This window comes from Camelus dromedarius, chromosome 2, assembly GCF_036321535.1.
Source record: "Camelus dromedarius isolate mCamDro1 chromosome 2, mCamDro1.pat, whole genome shotgun sequence".
NCBI lineage: Eukaryota > Metazoa > Chordata > Mammalia > Artiodactyla > Camelidae > Camelus > Camelus dromedarius.
The window spans coordinates 5,510,886-5,531,600 of record NC_087437.1 but is presented as its reverse complement, the minus strand read 5'-3'; the positions used below and the strand labels follow the sequence as shown (position 1 = coordinate 5,531,600).

General features: G+C 35.6%; 1 protein-coding gene across 1 annotated transcript; it reads left to right on the top strand.

Annotated features, from left to right (window-relative positions):
* The first annotated feature begins 2,137 nt into the window (after window positions 1–2,137).
* On the top strand, window positions 2,138–20,461 carry DAZL (deleted in azoospermia like). Its single transcript, XM_031469768.2, has 11 exons — window positions 2,138–2,335; window positions 8,741–8,887; window positions 9,163–9,254; window positions 9,852–9,903; window positions 11,035–11,098; window positions 11,192–11,331; window positions 12,730–12,801; window positions 13,497–13,547; window positions 14,364–14,477; window positions 15,695–15,793; window positions 18,488–20,461. Exons 1-11 carry the CDS (start codon window positions 2,333–2,335, stop codon window positions 18,539–18,541), a joined length of 888 nt encoding a protein of 295 aa, XP_031325628.2. The 5' UTR covers window positions 2,138–2,332; the 3' UTR covers window positions 18,542–20,461.
* The last annotated feature ends 254 nt before the right edge of the window (window positions 20,462–20,715 follow it).

Genomic DNA, 20,715 nt, shown 5'->3' with positions numbered 1-20,715 from the left:
TATGGGCACAAGGAAAACAATCCAGAAGATCTGAGATAGGCAAAGAAATGGTAAGCAAAACATTTTCACATGTGGTTTCACACATGCAGATGAGTCTCAAACCATGATGTCTAACTCATAGAAGAAACAGGATAGAACTAAAATAGTGATTAATAATAGCTTATAAATTGGAAGGGGTGTGCAGACCTTTGAATTACTCAAGAGAAAAGACAGCAGTTTTAGATTGTTTACAAGTTATAAAATAGTAGAAAAATCACCTTAAATAAAATATAGTGTATGACTCCAAGTAAGTTGAGAAAAAGACACACACTCTCACGTGCACATATACACACACCCCAAAAGAAGCTTCTCTGTAAATTTCTGGCATTTAATCTTCATTGTCAACCATTCTTATTCATGGTAAACAGTATTTTATAATTTTTCATTGTGAGCTTAACTTTAAAGGGTTTTTTTCCTCATGAGAATCCCTTTCAGCCTTCTATGGAAGCATCCCTCCAGGCTGGTTTTATGCTTGTTTCTGCCAGGCTTTCCAACTGCACCTTATCTGCGGGGGGGGGGGGGGGGGGGGGGGGGGCAAGGTTAAAAGGAATTAATTTCTAGGTTTTGAAATTCCAACACACGAGTGCTATAAATTTAAACTCCAAATTCGTGAGATGCAAGTCTAGGGTTTTTTAATTTCATCAGAGTTAAATAATTTTCTTTCTTTTCATCCAGAAATGGGACGAGCTTCCTCACCTGCTCCTCCACGGGGTGTTTTACATTTTCCCCCATCCATTTTTTTCCTGAGGGTCAATGAATGGCTTTTTATAGTGTACAAGTTCCAGCTCCCAGCGTGAGCTACTCCAAACCCTCACCTCCTCCTCTGTACATTCAGGCCTCAAGTTACAGAGACTGACAACACCTTGCCCACACCTAAGATGACCAATTTCCTGGTCTGCTTTAGACCTGGCTTCCAAGGATGTGGGGGTTTTCAGTGCTAACACCAGGAAGGCCCAGGGAAACTACACCCCAGCCCTCATACGGATGGCCTGGGAAGAATCAGTTCAACAAGTCATTGCTCTGATTTTCAGTTTATTTACGTTTCTGGCATCTTGGGATTTCCCTTCATTTATGAGTTTAACAGCACATTCGAAATAAGGTTAGTTATTATCCAGTAATGCTAGGTGTTTGTGCTCAGTTTTCCAGTTACACAAACCCACCATTTTGCCAGCTTCCCCAAATAACATTTTATTGCTTTTTATCAGCACCATTAGCACAAAAGCGATGTTTGAGGATAAAGTCACAGCCAGGTACAGGTACACCCTGTGGATAAAAGGTGCTGGAGTGGTTCCCAACCTTGTGCGATTTGCTCCACCAACTGCCCCACGTCTCACGCCTGCTCTCGGCCCTGTTTCTCTGAACTTGAGAATGTTCTAGAACTCTCTAAGCAGGCCTAGCTTCCTCCTGTGAGGCCTAGAAGAAAAATTCTCCCCCTGGCAATTTATACTCCCCGGGCCAAGAAATGTTGGACTGTTCCGTTCTCTCCTACATCTTGGGGACCTAGCAATTGTAGGTCCATATAAGTGTTTCTATAAAGAACGAACATCTCAAAAGCCAAGCGGGCCTGCCCTAGCTGGTGTTTCTTCCAATCCAACCCCATCTCCCTCAGACGTGACAGAAAGTCGTTCAAGTTTCTGGATGTTTGATGTCTCTCTCCCTGTTCTCCACATGTGTTTCTATTTTCTCTTTCTGTAGGCATTTCAGTCGATTTGGGGGCCGCTGTGAGGGATAATCGCAATTTGGCTAATCCTGTGCGTTCAGGACGCCATTTTGAAACTAGCGCCCGGACACATAAACTTCTTTTTTTCATTTTAACATATATTTGCGTATGCGTACTTATTTCAGGAGTGCTTCTAAAACACTTTCGGGGTGACTTGCGCGTCTGTGGGTCTGCGGGCCCGCCTGCGTGGGGACGGCGCTCCCTGGGGCCACGCCGCCGGCCGGCGCGCACCCCCTACGCACCCCCCTACCGAGCGCCGTCGTGCCTCGTGAGCCCCCCCGCTTGGGGGCAGCGACGCTGCCACCCATTGGCTGAGGCAGCTCCAACGAGCCCCCGTGCCGGGCGCAGGAGCCACCCCCGGGCGCCCCGAGAGCCACGCCTCAGTCCGCCCGCGCCCCTCGGCCTCGCCACCCGCCTCGGACTCTCCGGCCCTTCCGTCCGCCTTTGCTTCCTCTGCCCAGTCGAAGGCGGGCAGCGGGCACCATCAGGCCTAACAGCCGCCCAGAGTGGTGCCTGAAGCGCAGCCTCTGCTCCCCCTCAAGCCCGTCGGCGGGAACCCGAGCTGCCGCCATCATGGTGAGTGGAGGAGGAGGAGGCCCTAGGGGGGTCTTCCCGGGAGGCCGGCGCGCGGCGGGGAGGGGGTCGAGAGCAGGGTTGACTGGCTTTCCAGGGTTGGGGCGCAGCCTGAAGGCGGGAAGACGCGGCTGGGGCGCGGCCTGAGGGGCGGGAGGCCTAGGCTGTCGGAAGGGAGGCCCGGAGTGGTCGCTGAGCACGTGCACAGCTCCGAGGCCTTCCCGCCACCGACTGGATATGGAGGGCCCCGTTGGCCCTCCGGTTGGGGTGGGGGTGGGGACTCCGCTCTCACCCATCCCCCCGCGGCCCGGAAGCCTCGCTTCCGGTGCTCACCTGAGGAGACGAGGCGGCGCGGCGTCCGCGAGGTGGCGTAAGGACGCCAGCGTGGCCTCGTAGGCGCACGCGCAGCCTCGAAGGCTCGCGTGTGCTGCCGCTGGGCTGGCGCTGCCTCGGGCGGCGGGCCCACCGGGTCCCGGGTCCGGGATAGGGGTGGGGCTCGTGGGGGGTTAGGGATGTGCCCATGCGGGAGGAGGGACGAGCCCCTGGGGCGGCCGCGCGTCCACCTCAGCAGAACCGTGCCAGACTCCATCGTTCCCGCAAGGGTGGCGCCACCTCCGCCTCCGAGGGACCGCAGGTTTGGGAAGTCGGGGAATTTTTTACTCGGGGAACACATTTCCCCTCTAGAGAAACGGAAATTTCAACAAAATGCCTCTTAGAGTAGCTAATACTCTTTTGGGTGACATTTCTGAGAGTTTTGTGAAATGCGCAGATTTACCATCTCGAGATGCAGCTAATTCTGTGATCACTTCTGACCATCAAGTCACAAGTGTATTATATGCTAAGTGTAGTTATTTGTATTATAATTATTATTCTCCGTTTTTAGAGGTAAAGAGAGGAAAGTTGTACACAATTTGTGTTAGTATGTACAAATTTTAAAGTAAAATTTATAATTATGCTTATTGTAATGTAAAGCTATTTGTAATGATTATTTGTGTCATGTAGTTATTCATGTCGATAGTTACTAATCACTACTAGTTACTATAATTGTTTATAGTTTTTTCTCTCCATTTTTAGAGGAAAAAGAGGGAAATTTAGTGGCTTTATTGATTTTTTTCTGATATAAAAGTAGTATATTAACTCGTTGATAAGTAATCATTGTAAGAAAGTGGAGGTCCATCTTAATTCCAGCGTTTAACCACTGTTAAAGTTTTCTTGTACGTATGTCCTTCCAGACTATTTTCATGCATGTATTGCATATAGAGAGGTGTATTTTATTTTCTAAAAATCGTACTGTGTCATATAATACTGTTTTACAGCCTGCATCCTTCAGTTAATATAGTGGGCCTTATTCCAAAGAGAAATTTAAAATAATTTGAATGTATAATGTTAGGATATAAGACTGTACCATTACAGGGGGAGGGTATAGCTAAGTGGTAGAGGGCGTTCTTAGCATGTACGAGTTCCTGGTTTAAATACCTAATACCTCCATATAAATAAATCAACAAATTTTAAAAACCTAATTACCTCCCCCCCAAAATTAAAAAAAGACTGTACCATTACTTTTGCCCAATTCCCTTATAATGAATAGTTTATCTATATTAAAACAATACTATAAGTATCTTTGTGCAAAAGTTTTGACATGCTTATTATTCTATTAATAACTTGAAATAAATTTTCAGAAGTGGAATCACTGGGTGAAAAGGTTATGCCCATTTTATAACAATTTTGAATTATGATACATCTTTCCTAGTTCCTCTTGGTAAATTATGCCTACCTGCTGATAGTGTTTAGAGTGATCTCTCTACATACTTTCCAGTGAAAAGTGTTATAGTTTTTACAGTTGCCAGTCTAATAGCTGGAAAATATTTCACCGTGCAATGTGTTCTTTTTTTTAATCATTAGTGAAGTTAAAGTTTGTCGTTAGCTTTTTACATTTCTTTTTGATAGATTCTTAATCAACCTTTTTATTTGGATACTTATCTTAGCGATTGTAAAAACTCTGTTATTAACTATTTGTCAAATATAGTGGAAAAAATTTATGGTGGTGATAAGGAGGTACCCTGATTCCTAATTTCAGTGGAAATCACTATCGTGTTTCACTTTAAACTTGATGATAATTTAGAATTACACTGATAGAAAATAACATTCTTCCACTGGGTTTTTCTAAAAATTAAGAAATGAATGCTGTATTTTATCGAATGCTTTTTCTATGGTGAATTACAGTAACAGGTTTCCTAAGAATGAACTATCCCTGCATTTCCAATATAAACTACTTAATTGTGTATATATATATATTGCATCTCTCTGTTGAGGGCAGGAGTGGACCATCTTAATCAGCTTTTGTTATTTAGATGGTGTTAGTTTTAGAAAATGCTTTTCAAAATTTAAGAAAAGCTTTTAAATTTCCTTTCTCTTCCACTTTCTTTACTTTGTACCACTTTTTGTCTAGGGTGTGCCCCTCACACAAATTGTTTCTTTACAGTTTAAGAAAACTCCCAATGAAACTGAGCTAGAAATTGAGTGTTCTTTCTTTTCTTAAGATTGTTTTTTTTTAAATGTGCATTTCTCTAGAAAGGTAGCCATGTAGTTGAGATTTCTAAATTTAGTCTTATAGAACATTCTTCTAATCTGTTCTCATATCCCGTTTTTCACAACTAATTTTCTTTTTAGCTTTCCCAGGATTGTTTGTTTATTATTTGAATGTTTTTCCCTTAAGAGTTCACTCTTTGATTACTTAAAAGGTTTTATTCTGATTTTCATTTTCTATTTCCTTAATAGAATTTCCTTTCTCTTTAATAGCTACTTTTTTCTGTGGATATAATGCTGATGACTGCAAATTTTATGGGCCTTTATCCTAGTCAGTATACATAGGTTTTAGTTGGCATGCATGTAAACATAATAGTTAAACGAAATGTTGTCAAAGACCTGACATGCCAGGCGCATTAGTAATGAAAAGTTTTGTTTTGTTTTTCAGCTTTTAGTTATCTTTGTTATTTGGTTATCCAAATATAATGGAATATATTACTGTAAATAGCAGTGATGAGAATTGTGTATATGATGGCCTCCAAGTTCATCCCTACTTAATATCCCAGCATCCCAAGTCACTTGAAGGTGTAATTAAGAAAAGTAATCACTACTTTAATTTACAGGCAATTTATTTTCTGCATACTGCTATTGATAGTTAAGACTTAATACTTTAACACCAAACTTTTTGCTTATCCTCAGAATTCATTTGTGTAGTATTTTTGGCAGCAGTTTAAAAGTGGTCAAAAATTGTTTATTGGTTGTGGATTTGTATGTATGTTATGATTGTATATAAATACAGACACAGTAGAAGTTTAAAAATTCCTGCTGTTCAATTTTTGTAAAAATGGAGTACTTTGCTTACTTTAGCTTTGAGCACCATCTGCTGGCTGAGGACTAGGACATAATGATGCTTTCTTTAAGGCTATGACACTAGTAAAACGATTTGATGAATTTTATGCTTAATATCTCAATTAAGCAGACAGCCGATTTGTACGACCCAACCCCAAACAAAATGTTTTATAGTATCTAATGGCTTTGTTCTTTTCTCAGATTACTGTTTAGTTGTTTCAAATATCCATTTTACTTTTGCAAATAGAATATGAGAATTAGAACTTTCCTTTTCAGTTCTGGCAACACCATCACAGAGTTTCTCAACTGCGCCCCCTTGCAAATTTGGGGCCATGTAACTCTTTGTTGTGGGGGCTGTCCTTTGCATTATAGGATGTTTACTATATCCCTGGCCTCTACCGGTCAGATACCTGGTGCACCCCTCAGCTGTGACAATCAAAAATACTCCTGGGCCAAAAAAATCTCCCCTGGTTGAGAATCAGTGCATTGTCATAACCCGTTATAATCTGGCACTGTTTCCTGACCTGATGTTAGATGTCTAAATTAAAACACATCTATCCATTATGGTTCACAGACATAATTCTACAAATAATTTATCAGATAAAGTGGTATTGAAAGTTCATCCACAAATGAAGGGGAAATTGAGAAGGAGAAAAGAAAGTCTACAGTAATTTCAGAACTGCTATTTTGTTTTACTTGTGCTTTGGATTTTTGACTGAGCTAATTAAAAGGGATTGGTTGGTAAATTGACGTGAAGGGAAATCTAATGTCAAATTCTCGATAGTTCGAGGTATGTGACTCATGTAATGTAATTCCCATGTTTAAAAAATTAAAATTATAAAAACTAAAATATAGGAAAGCTTTAGAAATAGTTTTACTCTCTTCCACTTCATTGTCATGAAATATCACTGTACCATAGTTAAAGGAAAAAAATTAGGAAGTGTGCAGACAGGAACACAAAACAACAAGTATGAATACAAGTTAACAGAGAAAAGCCAAAACACTCAAATTTGGTAATTATCTTTGGTAATTTTGTTTTTATCTCCAATTAGTATAGCAGTTTGTAGTCTTAAGTTTACCAGTGATTTCTAGCCTCTAACAAAATAGGAACTCTACATACTTTTCATTATTGTTAGTAATTTCTATAAATTATTTTGCTTATCTTTTTAAGAATAATTACTGGTTTCTTTTGTCCTTGTTTTTGGTTTCCTTCATAAGCTGATATGTAATAGTTTTATCTCTCTCTTGCGTCCTTTGTGCTCACTACTTATAAAGGGATTTCAGATAAGCTGATGTGTGTAAAATAGTTTCTTCAAGTTCCATGTCAAATTAGTTGTTAATTAGTGAAGTATCCACCAAAAGAGTACATAAATTGTAAAACCAAGAAAGAAACCTTTTTTTAACCTATTGAAAATAAATTCACATAACAGGCTGCTAACTTGTATTAGCATACCACTTTATACTTTACAAAAGAATTCATAGGTGTTTCCTTACTTCATTCTCAAAGCAGTTTTTCTGAGGGACATGAACCTAGATGACTAAATCAGTTTTTGTTTCAGTATGCTGTACAGCCTTTCCAACATACATATTACCAGTAAATTCTGCTTCAGAAAAATCTACGTTAATCTTAGTGCGGGAAGCCTAACGACAGAGTTTTGACCAGAATTCATGTGTGGGCCTCTATCTGAAAATAAAGATAGTTATTTATATCTGTCAGCCCACTGTGAAAATTAGAATATCAATAGAACTTATTTGATATTATTGAAGAATAAAACTGTTATTTTAAAGATGCTTTGAACACTCTAAGGTTAGGGAAAAGGATTATAAGCCCCCCAACTTTTTTTTTTTAAAGCAAGTTCTATGATATACAAACAAATAATGTCATAATCCATTTCGAAGGTAAAGCAGGCATACTAACACAGAGTGTTAAAATTACAAAATCCGTGTTAATTTTGGTAATAGAAAGATGAGGCAACTATTTATAATAGCCAAGACATGGAAGCAAAAAAAAAACCCTACCCAGACATGGAAGCAACCTGAATGCCAATCAACAAATGATTGGATAAAGAGGGGTACTACTCAGGCATTAAAAAGGATAAAGTAATGCTATTTGCAGCAACTTGGATGGACCTAGAGATTGTCATCCTAAGTTGCTGCAAATGGCATTACTTTATCCTTTTAAGCCAGAAAGAGAAAGAAAAATACCATATGATATCACTTATGTGTGGAATCTTAAAAAATGACACATAGGAACTTATTTACAAAATAGAAACAGACTCATAGGCATAGAAAACAAACTTATAGTTACTGGGGGGGAAAGAGTGGGATGGAGGACTAAATTGGGAGTTTGAGATACTACTATATATAAAATAAACAACAAGATCCCGCTGTATAGCACAGGAAACTATATTCAATATCTTGTAATAACGTATAATGAAAAAGTATGAAGAGGAATATATATGTATATAACTGGATCACTATGCTGTACACCAGAAATTAACACAACATTGTAAACCAACTATGTCAATTAAATAGAATTTTAAAAAAGATGAGGCAAAACAAATTAGTTTAAAACTTCATTTGTTTTCTTTTTGATGCAGCTTTTTTTTTAACTGTTTATCTTTAACATACTTTTGAATAAGGTACTCAGAAAAATGAAAATTTGCTTATTGCAGCAGAACAGGATGACTTTAGTAACTTTACTTTTTACAAATCTAAACTTTCACAAATCTAAATTGTTTTTTGCCAGTTCACATAGTATTTTCACAAACTTGATATCGGTATTCTACCCCAGCTTTGTACAAGAGATGGTGCTGAGCAACGTTGGGTTGGGGAAGTACTGAAACCTTTTGTTAAAATTTCATGTTGATCTGCTCTGATTACTCTAGATCCTGAGCCTGAATTCAGGTGTTATTGATGACTAATTTATGACAGTAATTTATATGAAAATATTTTGTACTTTCAAAACATATTTCACGTCATCTGTGATTTTAACCTGCTATCTAGTGATGATATCTGCTTTGCAAATTACAGTCTGCTGCAAATCCTGAGACTCCAACCTCAACTGTCTCCAGAGAGGCCAGCACCCAGTCTTCATCAGCTACGACCAGCCAAGGCTATGTTTTACCAGAAGGCAGAATCATGCCAAACACCATTTTTGTTGGTGGAATTGATGTTAGGGTATTGTATTCATATTTCATTTATTTTTAAAAGTATTTTGTGAATAGTGGGATTTGGGCCCTGTTGTAACCATAAGGCCTTTTTTGGACACTTTATGCAAGTTTGGAATTAATTTTATGTTTAACCTATAGGGACTAAAAATATCGTTGACAAAGAACTACAGGTAGTTTGGGGATACTTGGGAGAGACAGTTCCAACATCATCAAATCTTTACAGTATAATTGAAAATTTTGAATGTTGAATTTTTACTCTTAAAGTCAAATTCTTCTCCATAGATGGATGAAACCGAAATTAGAAGTTTCTTTGCTAGATATGGTTCAGTAAAAGAAGTGAAGATAATCACGGATCGAACTGGTGTGTCCAAAGGGTGAGTAAAACGTATGTTTAATATAAAGTGTCGTAAATGCCTGAACTATATAGCATTTGTAGAGTTTCAGAAAAGAAGAATTCAAAACTTATATAAATTCTTAAATTCATATAAATGAAATTGGCTGTTTTGTAATTTCTTTCATGTAGAGGATAAGTTTGCTGCCGCTCTTTTATTTAATCATTTGCCTGTTTGTATTTAAATGTTTTCCATCTTCATTTATTTCACATAAGTGGATTAATCATTTTTATCAAAGAATTACTTTCTTCACACATTTCAGTTTCTGAAATTTTAACAATCTTGCCATAGATATTAAGTTAAATTTACGTACATAGGAATTTTCTGTTAATGAATAAGTTTCCCACACTACCTTTTTTTCCTCACAGTCTTAATCTTAGTGCATTCTGATGTAGATCAGGGTAAGAAAACAAAAAGCAGTAGTATTCTGTCATGTACCTCTTACAAGCATTTATCTCAGTATATTCTTCATCCTTTATCATGCTTAGCTTCTGTCAGTTTATTTCATAGAATACCAGAAGTTTTAAACCATGTACTGTTATGGTGGTGATTTTATATTTCATTTATCTGCCTTTATAGCTATGGATTTGTTTCATTTTATAATGACGTGGATGTGCAGAAGATAGTAGAAGTAAGTACTTTTCTTATGGAAAAAAATCTCTTAACTAGATGCAGTATTTAGTATTGTTTGAGTCCTGAATATATAGTCAGTCTTGTATAAGATAACAGAAATAAATATACTTCCTGTTTGACGTCCGAACTTAGAGTAATCTTACATAACTTATCAGAACCTGTTTATTTTTTTAAAACACCTTTATTGTGGTATGGTTCCTGTACAGTAAGTTATACATATTTCAAATGTACAATTTGATGAATTTCAATAGATGTATGCACCAGTGAAACCACTACCATAATCAAGATAGCTAACATTTCCATTACTCCCCAGGAGGTGCAATTTTCAAATTCCCAATTTATCCGTTCTTACCTCCTTTACCCCCTGGTAACCACAAGTTTGTTCTCTATGGCTGTGAGTCTGTTTGTTTTGTAGATAAGTTCATTTGTGTCCTTTTTTTTTTGGATTCCACATATAAGCGATAACATATGTCATTTTTCTTTCTCTTTCTGACTTGACTTCACTTAGAATGGTGATCTCCAGGTCCATCCATGTTGCTGCAAATAGCATTATTTTATTCTTTTTCATGGTTGTGTAGTATTCCATTGTCTGTATATGCTACATCATCTTTATCCAGTCATCTGTTGGTGGACATTTGGGTTGTTTCCATGTCTTGGCTGTTGTAAATAGTGCTGCCATGAATATTACGGTGCATGTGTCCTTTTTAATTATATGTTTCTCTGGGTATATGCCTAGGAGTGGGATTGCTAGATCATATGGTGTCTTATTTCTAGTTTTTTAAGGAGTCTCAATACTGTCCTCCATAGTGGCTGCACCAGTTTACATTCCCACCAGAACCTGTTAATTTTTGATTGCGCATTCAGCTTCATGAACTAGAGACAGGAAAGATTAGAGATAAAGTATAAAAAGTGTTTGATCAAATTCCACAACACCTCTCAACATTTGCTTAGCATAGTGAGGATAAAGTAGCTTCATACTGAAGCTACTTTAGCTAAATTCTGATTTAGTATGTTCTTACCACTGATCTTCTCTAATAGTAGAAATTTTAGAGGACTTGGGTGTTTACCAAAGCTTTGGAAGTTAAGACTTGGACATTGATTCTGGTTTTGTTACTGTTTTTATTTTCAGTCACAGATAAATTTCCATGGTAAAAAGCTGAAACTGGGCCCTGCGATCAGGAAACAAAATTTATGTGAGTAAAGAAAGGAATTGTTTTTGTTGACGTATGTGTGGCCTCTCAGAGAACTAAAAAATAGGCTTTATTTTCTTTGTATTCTTTAAAAAGGTGCTTATCATGTGCAGCCACGTCCTTTGGTTTTTAATCCTCCTCCTCCACCGCAGTTTCAGAGTGTCTGGAGTAATCCAAACACTGAAACTTACATGCAGCCTCCAACCGTGATGAATCCAATAACTCAGTATGTTCAGGTAAGAATTATAAAATTCCTTGTTTTCATTTATTATAGTACTGGAACTCTTACAGATGGGGGCACCTTAAAAGTTAAGTCAGTCTCACTTCTTACTGTCTGTGGAATTATGTCTACAATTTCCATAATAAGTGACAATATTATCCTTGTTTGAGTACTTTTGAGGGACAGGAAATCTGTTACTTCTGTTAGAAACCTGTCATTCTTAGTGTTATTTCTTATACTAAGCTAAAATCTGCTTCCTTATGATTTGTAAGCCTTCGTCTTAGAACTGACCTCTGTAGCCAGGTGGAATATGTCTCTTTCCCCCTTTTTTCCCCATGTGATAACTCCTAAAATATTTGAAGGCAGCTTTCCTCCTGTGATAATCTGGTTCTTCTGTAGGGTCAGCTATTCTTTGTTTGCAGTGATTTCCAGATACCTTCTCATATAGATAATTGACTTCTGGATACAGTCTGCTTCTGGAATGGATAAATTTCTGATGACTTAACTATATTTATAAACCCCATGGATTTCTGGCACGTAATTTATCTTGTCTTGGTTCCCTTAGTATTTGAAGTGGGATTTGGAATACTTACCTACTATTGATGATAAATAACATTTATTTTCTTAGTTCAGTTTACTTTCTTCAGCTTAAAAGACATTTTATTTTTAGAAAGAGACAAAATAATAGTAAAATAGTTCTGCAATGTCTCTCATTTGTTTACATTTTCCATCTACCTGGAGTGTAGGGTATATCTTTTATTATTCCTACTTGAAACATGACTAGAAGAAAAGCCCTACTTGTTCCTAATGTTTACCGTGAGATATTATTACTGCTTCTGGTATATTTGTGTATGCTACTACCTATATATTTTCAATCAATAAGTATCTATTGAAAAATATAAGACATTGTACTGTCTCTTCCAGTTTGGGGTTACATACTTCCCTTAACTTTTAGAAGTGAAATACAGAAAGAGTCTTAAAGTCTGTAGAAGGGCTCCACATTACCTCACAATGCTGTGAAAGGAATACAAAGCTGCCTAAAAATATTTTTGCAAAAAAAAATAGCAAACATGTATTAATATAACTTTAACTTGGAAATCTATTCTAATAGATCCTGATCACCATGTAAGAAAGAACTTCTAGGTGGGAATAAATGCACAAATAAGATAAACCTAGGCAAGCAAAATCACTTTTCCCTTATTTATCTCTACCTCTTCTCAAACAAAAAGACTACCATTTGACAGAGAATACTTACTTCTTCATGAAGCCAGTCACTCAAATAGAATCCTGCATTATCTATAAAAAATTAAGATTCCCTTATTTTCTTATTTTTGTTATATTGGGAATAATAGTACTTTGAAATTTTTAAAAATGCACTTTGTTATTTCATTCTTTCTGTAAACTTTATTTTCAGGCTTATCCTCCTTATCCAAGTTCACCAGTTCAGGTTATCACCGGATATCAGCTGCCTGTTTATAATTATCAGGTAATTTAAGAGGGATCAAAATGATTTACTTTGGAATATTATTGAGGCCTTTATTTATATAAATTTCCCTAATTGTCATTTAGAGTGTGCCTAAAATTTAAGAAAAAAACTTAGAATTAGTCTAGAATTGGGGCTTCTCTATTATTGAGGAATAAAGGAATAACATTTTTACAGGAATGAGCTAAATAAGCAAGAAGTTTTCTCTTATACTCTGTTGCATGATTTGGTGTCCTCTCTGTATTCTAACATGTATTCTTCCATCTTTACTGTCTTAATAGCTGGAACATCCAGGCTTACTTTTGTAAGTTTTTCTAGGGGGAAAGGTTGAAATAAAATGATTAATTCTTAGTGCATTGAATTCCAGTTATGTTTGATAGTGTTTATTTAAGCTGACTGTGAATTTCTGCCCATAGATATGACCTTGACCATATCTATGGTAATAAACTCAAGGGCCTACTATCTGAGTTTTCCTGAAAGTCAACTCCAGAAAATTGAGAAAAAGATGGAGTTTATGTACAAAAATAAAAGTAAGATCCTCAGATATTAGAAACATGAAATACCTCTTTCTTTCATTTTGTTTCTTGTTATTATAACACATACAAGGAGCCAGCATGACAGATACCTCAACATTGTCTATCTCTTATCTTTGTGAAAATGTGAAGGAATATTTAAATAATTGTTATTTCCTTTTCAAGGTGCCACCGCAGTGGCCTGCTGGAGAACAGAGGAGTTATGTTATACCTCCGGTAAGGTGGTGAATTAGCCAGACATGTGCTTCCTATTCTTTAAAGTATTTTACTGTTTAATTCATGCATTTCTTAACCCTTTGCCATATCAGGTATTCTAGAAATATTTTAAATGCCTGTTTACATTATGTGTTAGGTTTTATTTCTTGTCAACCCAAGGATATACTCCCATGGGAGAACTTGTACTTTTTGTTTCTCAAGGGTTTTTTGTGAACTTAGCAATGGCTGCTCTGCATACAACAGTTGCTCAATTACTTGTTGATAAACTATGTAACTAAGAATAATAGTATTAATACCTTTGCTAATTCTAATTCCAGGGATTTAGAATTAGTATTGAATCTACCTCTAGTTTTCTACTCGTAAAAAAATCTTTTGAAGAGAAACAAACATGTTTTGCTGTGAGTACTGTTATGTGTTGTATAAGAAAAGAAATAAAACAAAAGAGGGTGCTACCTCTAAAACACCTGAGCTTTTGTTACCTTCTGCCTTTCATCAGGATTGGGTATTTGTAAGCTATGAGTTAAAATTCTCAGGCACTGGAAAATTCCCTTCCCATTTCCTTACTACATGTTGGAGTTCCTTTTTTCTTAGAGAAATTCTCCTAATTCTGATTATGTTGACATCAAAATAAAAGATTACCTTTATTGCATTTCAATTATTCAGTTTAAAATAAAGTTTCTAAAATAATGTATTTGAACCTTTAGCACAACCCACATTTAAACTTTCAGTATCAGCTCACCATTTTGAAGAATAGATTGTTCAGAAATGTATCTAATATACATCTCTTTAATTACATTTTTATCATTTTAAATGTAGGCTTACACAACTGTTAACTACCACTGTAATGATGTTGATCCAGGAGCTGAAGTTTTGTCAAGTGAATGCTCAGTTCATGAAGCTACTCCATCCTCTGGAAATGGCCCACAAAAGGCAAACATCTAATTTTTGTTTGTTTATGTTTTCATATTTTTCAGATTTTAATAATGGCCCTTTGAGAAGCAAGCATCTTTGCTCAAATTTAAACAAATTATAGGGCTTGAGTCACTGCTAACTTTGCAATTTATGTAAAAGTTAATGAAATTTTAGGCACCCCCAAACTTTGAATGTGTATATGTAGTTGCTGATTCACTAGTCCTTTTCTCTCTTCCTTTTTCATTGTTTGTATTTTTATAACCATACTTTAATATGTATTGTATTAATATGATTTGCAGAATGCAATGGGTAGGTTTCCTCAAGAGTCCTACTCTTCAAAAGAGCAATTAGTATGAATTATATCTACCTTGTCTTTTATCAATTTAAACATTTACTTAGCTAAATAGTAATTCACAATTATTTATAATAGTCTCTCTATAAGATTATATATGGTAGCAGTTCTCAGGAGTGGTGGAGTCACTACTAATTAATCAGTGTGTATAATAATTTATAAATTATATTTGTATACTTTATAAGGATTAATAATTATTTATAATAAGTATTACTAGTAATAGTTACTAGTAATAAGCAGAGTTGTTTCTTTTTTATCATTAGAGCAGATCCCTGTAATTACAGTGCTCTCACTCTTGAATTCTCATGTGTTTTCTTGAATGGGTGGGGATATGGAAGTAATTGATGTGGTTGGAATATGCATAATATTGAAGGATTCCCATCGGAGTATGTGTACTTCCTGTGTTTCTCAGTGGGAAAAAATGAGAACTACTAAACTGGGGTGAAAAAGTTCTTTGATTTGTTGCACAACTTAAAATTTGAAAAAAAATCAAAATAGCTTAGGGTATAATTATATTATCAGATTTTAACCTGAATAAAATATTTCTTGAAATGTTGATCTTCACCGTTTCTTATCTAACAGGAAAAATTAAAAGAGCCTTAGGCAAATATCTTATTAGGATTTTACTAATGGAGCGTTTTTAACCAGTACTCTTATCACTAAGGTCCTAAAATAATTCTTAAGTTTGGTAGAAAAGTTACATACTAAGTGACATGTGGTAAGAATGATAAATTACATGAGAATTCTTTACAAATATATATATGTGTGTGTGTGTATATATACATACATATATATATATATAAAATCATTAAACTTTTTCAGAAAGCTTATTAACAGTGAGTAAAAGTCGGAATAGTTTTTACTGAAAATTTCTGTGTTTCAGAAATCTGTCGACCGAAGCATACAGACGGTGGTATCTTGCCTATTTAATCCAGAGAACAGACTGAGAAACTCCCTTGTTACTCAAGATGACTACTTCAAGGTATGAAAGGAATAGTATGCAGGATAAAAAGCACGCTTTGTCAGCAAGAAACACCTTTTTTTCTGTAGTATATATATATATTTTTTATTTTTGAAATTACATAGAGTGTATGATTGAATCTTGGCATTTGACTATAACCCAGTAAACCACTTTGAGTGAGTTTTACATGGCAGTGTATTCTAGCTGCTCTGATCTTGATTTAGTGTGGTTTGCCCTTAAAGAAACTTTAGCAGAAGCCTGTAATTGAGAGAGTTCTCAGAAGAGTTGAAAGAGAGTATTGGCTTCATCAAATAAAAAAAAGAAAATTTTAGGTACAGAAAGCAGAACTTAAGAGTACAAGGATATTGGACTAAAGAGAAGAAAAGAAATTGATCACTTAGATGATGTACCTGAAGAATGTAGGGGTAGAAGAGGTAAAGAAAAAGAACTGAGTGAAAAGAAATGGAAGTTGATTTAGAGTTGCTAAAATGGAAAAGAATGTGGGTGTTTGAATTTAAGAAAGTTCTGGTTTCTAATCTTGGTTGTATCACCTTGACAAATCACTTAAATCATATTAAGGCTTCAATTTTTACAAGCCTAAAATGAGGATTCTCTAAGATCCCTTTAGTTATGAGTCCATGATACGGAAAGGAACTGGTCACTCCAGTGGGGGAATACTATTGTGCTTAGTAAAGGCAAGTTTTTTCTTTTCTTTTTTCTTTAATAATAGGTTTTTTGGTATATAATCTGAGAATAAAATAAATTCACCCTTTTAAAGTGTGCAGTTCAATACTTTTTAGAATGTTCAGAGTTGTTCAACTACAACCACAATCAATTTTAGAATATTTTAATCACCCCAGAAATAAACCCCCTACCCATTAGCAGTCACTCTCTATTCCACTGCCAACTTCCCTAGCCTTGGGCAAGCACTCACTGACTTTCTAAGGATTTGCCTATTCTGGACAGTTCATATAAATAGAATAATACAAAATGTGGCTTTTTGTTACAGTTTCTTTCACTTAGCAGAATGTTTTCAAGTTTCATCAGTGTTACAACATGTATCAGTACTTCATTTCTTTTCATTTATGAATCTAGCACTTTGTGTTTATCCATTCATCACTCATCTGATAGACATTTGGGTTGTTTCTACTTTTGGGCTCTGATGAGTTAGTAATGCTATGACTATATGTACAAATTACTGTGTAGACACGTTTTTATTTCTTTTGAGTATGTAACTAAGAATGTAATTGCTGAGTCACATAGTAACTATGTTTAACCTTCCAAGGACCTGCCAGAGTTTTTCCAAAATGTACCATTTTACATTCAAAGGGAATTTTTAAACCATTGCTTTGTATCTTAAAACAAGGAAAGGAGAATAGCTCTTTTCCATCCATGAGTAAACATAGGACAAAGCTGAAAGCAGTTTTAAAACGAATACTAAGGACTTCCTTTAGTGCAGAAGACTAGAGCTGTAGCAGAATTAAGTTCTTTACCATCTTCTCAGTAAGTAAGCATACTCATTTAAAGTTGACATTTGTTCCTCTGTTTTCCTACCTATATAGACAGTACAATTTAAAAGGAAAGAACTGGGGGTTGTATAACAGCTTCCCTTGCCCAAAGTTCTGAAGGTTAAATAGGTAGTATTTAAAAGATTTGTTTGTGAAGCAAAAAATCATCTTTAAACTTGAGTTTTCACCTAGTGTTAGAAGTCTCCCTTTGAATCTTTCAAAGTTTTCTGCTCCTCTGGGCTAGGAGTCAGAAATTGGTGGTCTGCAGTTATCTAGCATCTAGACCTACTATGATTCACTAAATGTTGTTACTGTATTAGTTGAATTTGAATGTACTGAGGCAGGGTAAACACTGTTTCCATGGTAAATTCCACTCAATTCCAACTCCTTCACAAGCTTTCATGTCCTACCTCTGAAGATACTTGATTTTGTGACCACTTTTCTGGGCTTTTGCCTAAATAGGATATTGCCCTGTTGATAGATTACGTAATTTCCGGAAGTCACCCTTCTTAAATGACAGCTGAATTTAATCCCTAGGAAAGAGGCACAGTTCAGCTAAACATGTGGGGAAGAAAATACTATTGTGTTATTACTGGTTTACTCAGCTCCATTCTTGTTTGTAAGGCCTCACTTCTATCTGAACATCTACAGGCAACATAAAGTGGAAGGAAAATTTTGTGTATGTTTTTTATTTTTGTAAAAATTAAGGTTTGATTTCCTAAAAAATGATATATCTTCATTACAGGTTAAGGATATGCCTTTAAATATGCCAAAACTTTTATCTCTTAACCTAAAAGCATAGGATTTCAGATTGAAGTGTAGTGCTGTTCTCAAGCCATAATTTCTATCAGATGTACTTTGATTAGTAGAAAATAGGACTTTTAAAATTTCATGTTTTTCACCAGCTGTCTTTGGGACATCTCTGCCAAATCATTAATTAAGAATTTATGTAAAAGGGTATATTGAATCTAAGTCTAATTTTTCTGAGTTACTGAGATTTCTTTTTTAACTAAATTGTTGAATAAAATTAGTCATTGACACATTTGTTATCCCAAAGTTCAAGAATGCTTCCCCAAAGGATCATTTTTCTCTCATTACAGTTTTTTAAACCCAAAATAAGTGCTTTAAGTATTTTGCAACTCTCTTAGGTCTTAGTGATAATAGGAATTTTCAGTGAAGTAAAGAGGACTATTTCTGTCTTTTCTAGGACAAAAGAGTTCATCATTTTAGAAGAAGTCGGGCAGTGCTTAAGTCTGTTTGATCCTCTCTGCTAACTTTCTGATCTCATGGGAAGTTGCAGGTTTTGAATATTAAGAGACTGAAAGTTTTTCCACTATTATAGAAATTTAATTCTGAATTTTGATAAGTCACACTCACTTTCTTTACAAGTTTTATTAGATTGCCTAGTTTTATTTTACAGTGAAACTTTCATTAGATGTTCATTTAGAAACTGGTTCTGTGTTGAATATATAGTTAAAAGTAAAAAAATAATCGAGACTGGAAGGAATTGCTTTAAGATTTATCTGTAAGGACTTTTTAATTGACATTTTAAGGGTTTAAAAGCAGATGCTGACTTTCCAAAAAAAATTGTTTTAGAAAACCTATTTCGAAAGGTCAGAATTTTGATAGTTTGAATACAGGCATTTCACTTTTCCAACAAATAGCTGTGACAGTACAACATCTACAGTATTGTGCTTTACACTTAGGATTTGTCCAGAAATTTACCACAAAAGCAGAGTTTAAAACTGCATTTTTAATCAGTGGAACTTAGTATATAGTTAGCTTTGTTGAAGTTTTCCTTATCTAAACTCAGTAAAACAGATTCTAAACAAACAGTCCAATCAGTGGGTCTTACATTTATTAGTTCAAAATACTTTATATTTTATCTAGAATCCACACATAGAGTTATCTGATTGGGATGGTAATTAGGATAACTAAAATTCCGGGCCTAACTTTTTTTAAAGAAGCCAAAAACAAACTAAACTTTACTAGGTACGTAAGCTTCTCAGTCAGTTACCATTCTCCTTTTTTTCTTTTTCATTTTTTTCCCTTGAAATGCTAAAAACTCAATGGCTGTATCTTAAATTGTGCAAAATACTGGTATTAAAGACAAACTTTTTTTATGTCACTTAAAGGTTAATCAGAGTATCTGAAAGGAATTGTTTTTATAAAAACATTAAAATATTTGTTATATGTTAAAGGACAGATTTTTATTTTTTAGCCTATTATATTTCCTTTTTTAAAGTGAAATATGTCCAGGAGAGTCAAAGTAGTTTTGGCGTTTCTAAACCACAAAAGTTTTTCAGTAAGCATATCCCAAAACTATACTAGAGTTAGCATTAACAGTCTATTTCTAGATTAGCGATTAGCTAGGCTCCTCTTAGATGTTGTGTATCGTGATGAACAGCTAGAGCCCCAGAGCCCCTTTGCCGAACCAGTCTTTCTGTTCCCGTCTGTACCACCATTCTTCCAGGAGGTTTGCTCCTAGAACAGGCGATGCAAAGAAGAGAAGTAGCAGTATAAGCAGTTGGAGGGTTAAGCCTTGGAAAGGAAGCAGTGAGATAAAACCTTTCTAAGGGAAACGCTTGTATCAGCATCATTTGACCTGCCATGGACATGAGTTTCATGGCTTCCTGGGTTTTCTTTCATTGAAAAGAAAAGACTCCTTCACTAAGACATGGAGACTCCATTTATCCCTATCCTAGTGAAGCTTCCATGGCCATATCATCAGTGCCCATTGTCTTATAATTCCTAATAATATTCATTCTGAATCTGAAGGGAAGAGTCTTTTAACTTAAGAATCCCCAAGAGGGCTTTCTAATGCCTCAGAATTTGAAAGTGGCCCTTAAATTTGTCCTTTTTAAAATTCTACTTTGTATGTGTGTGCTGTAACATTCTTTCATGTATTATTCTGTGATTAAATCTCCAGGTTACTATAAATGATACCAAATTCTAAAGAGCCAATTCTGATTATCCCAGTATGACCTTAAGAAAAGTAAGGGAATAAACTTTTTTTTGTCTGCTGTTTTGTTGGACTGAAGTATTTAAAAGAGTAATGTAGAAAGAAGAGGCAAAATCTTGAACCTTTCAAAATGGAAAATTAATTTTAAACTTAAAAGTATGTTCATATTGCCTATGCTGATACTGTATTTGCATAAATGAATAAATAAAAATAAAGAAACTTTTTTTCAAAAGTGTTTTGACCTACTTGTTCATATCATAGTATCTAAATGAACAGTGGAAATTTGAGTGGGTAGTATTTGACAAGGTTTCAGGTCCTTGACATTCAGAGGTGTAAATATTCAGTTTCTGAATCTGGCAAAGTTAATTTATAAAAGCAATTTTTGTCACATTGTGTTTTTATTGTTTTATGAAATTAAGAGAGAGATTTTCATGAGAAAATAATCCCTCTTACGTTGAAAATGGTTAACAGTG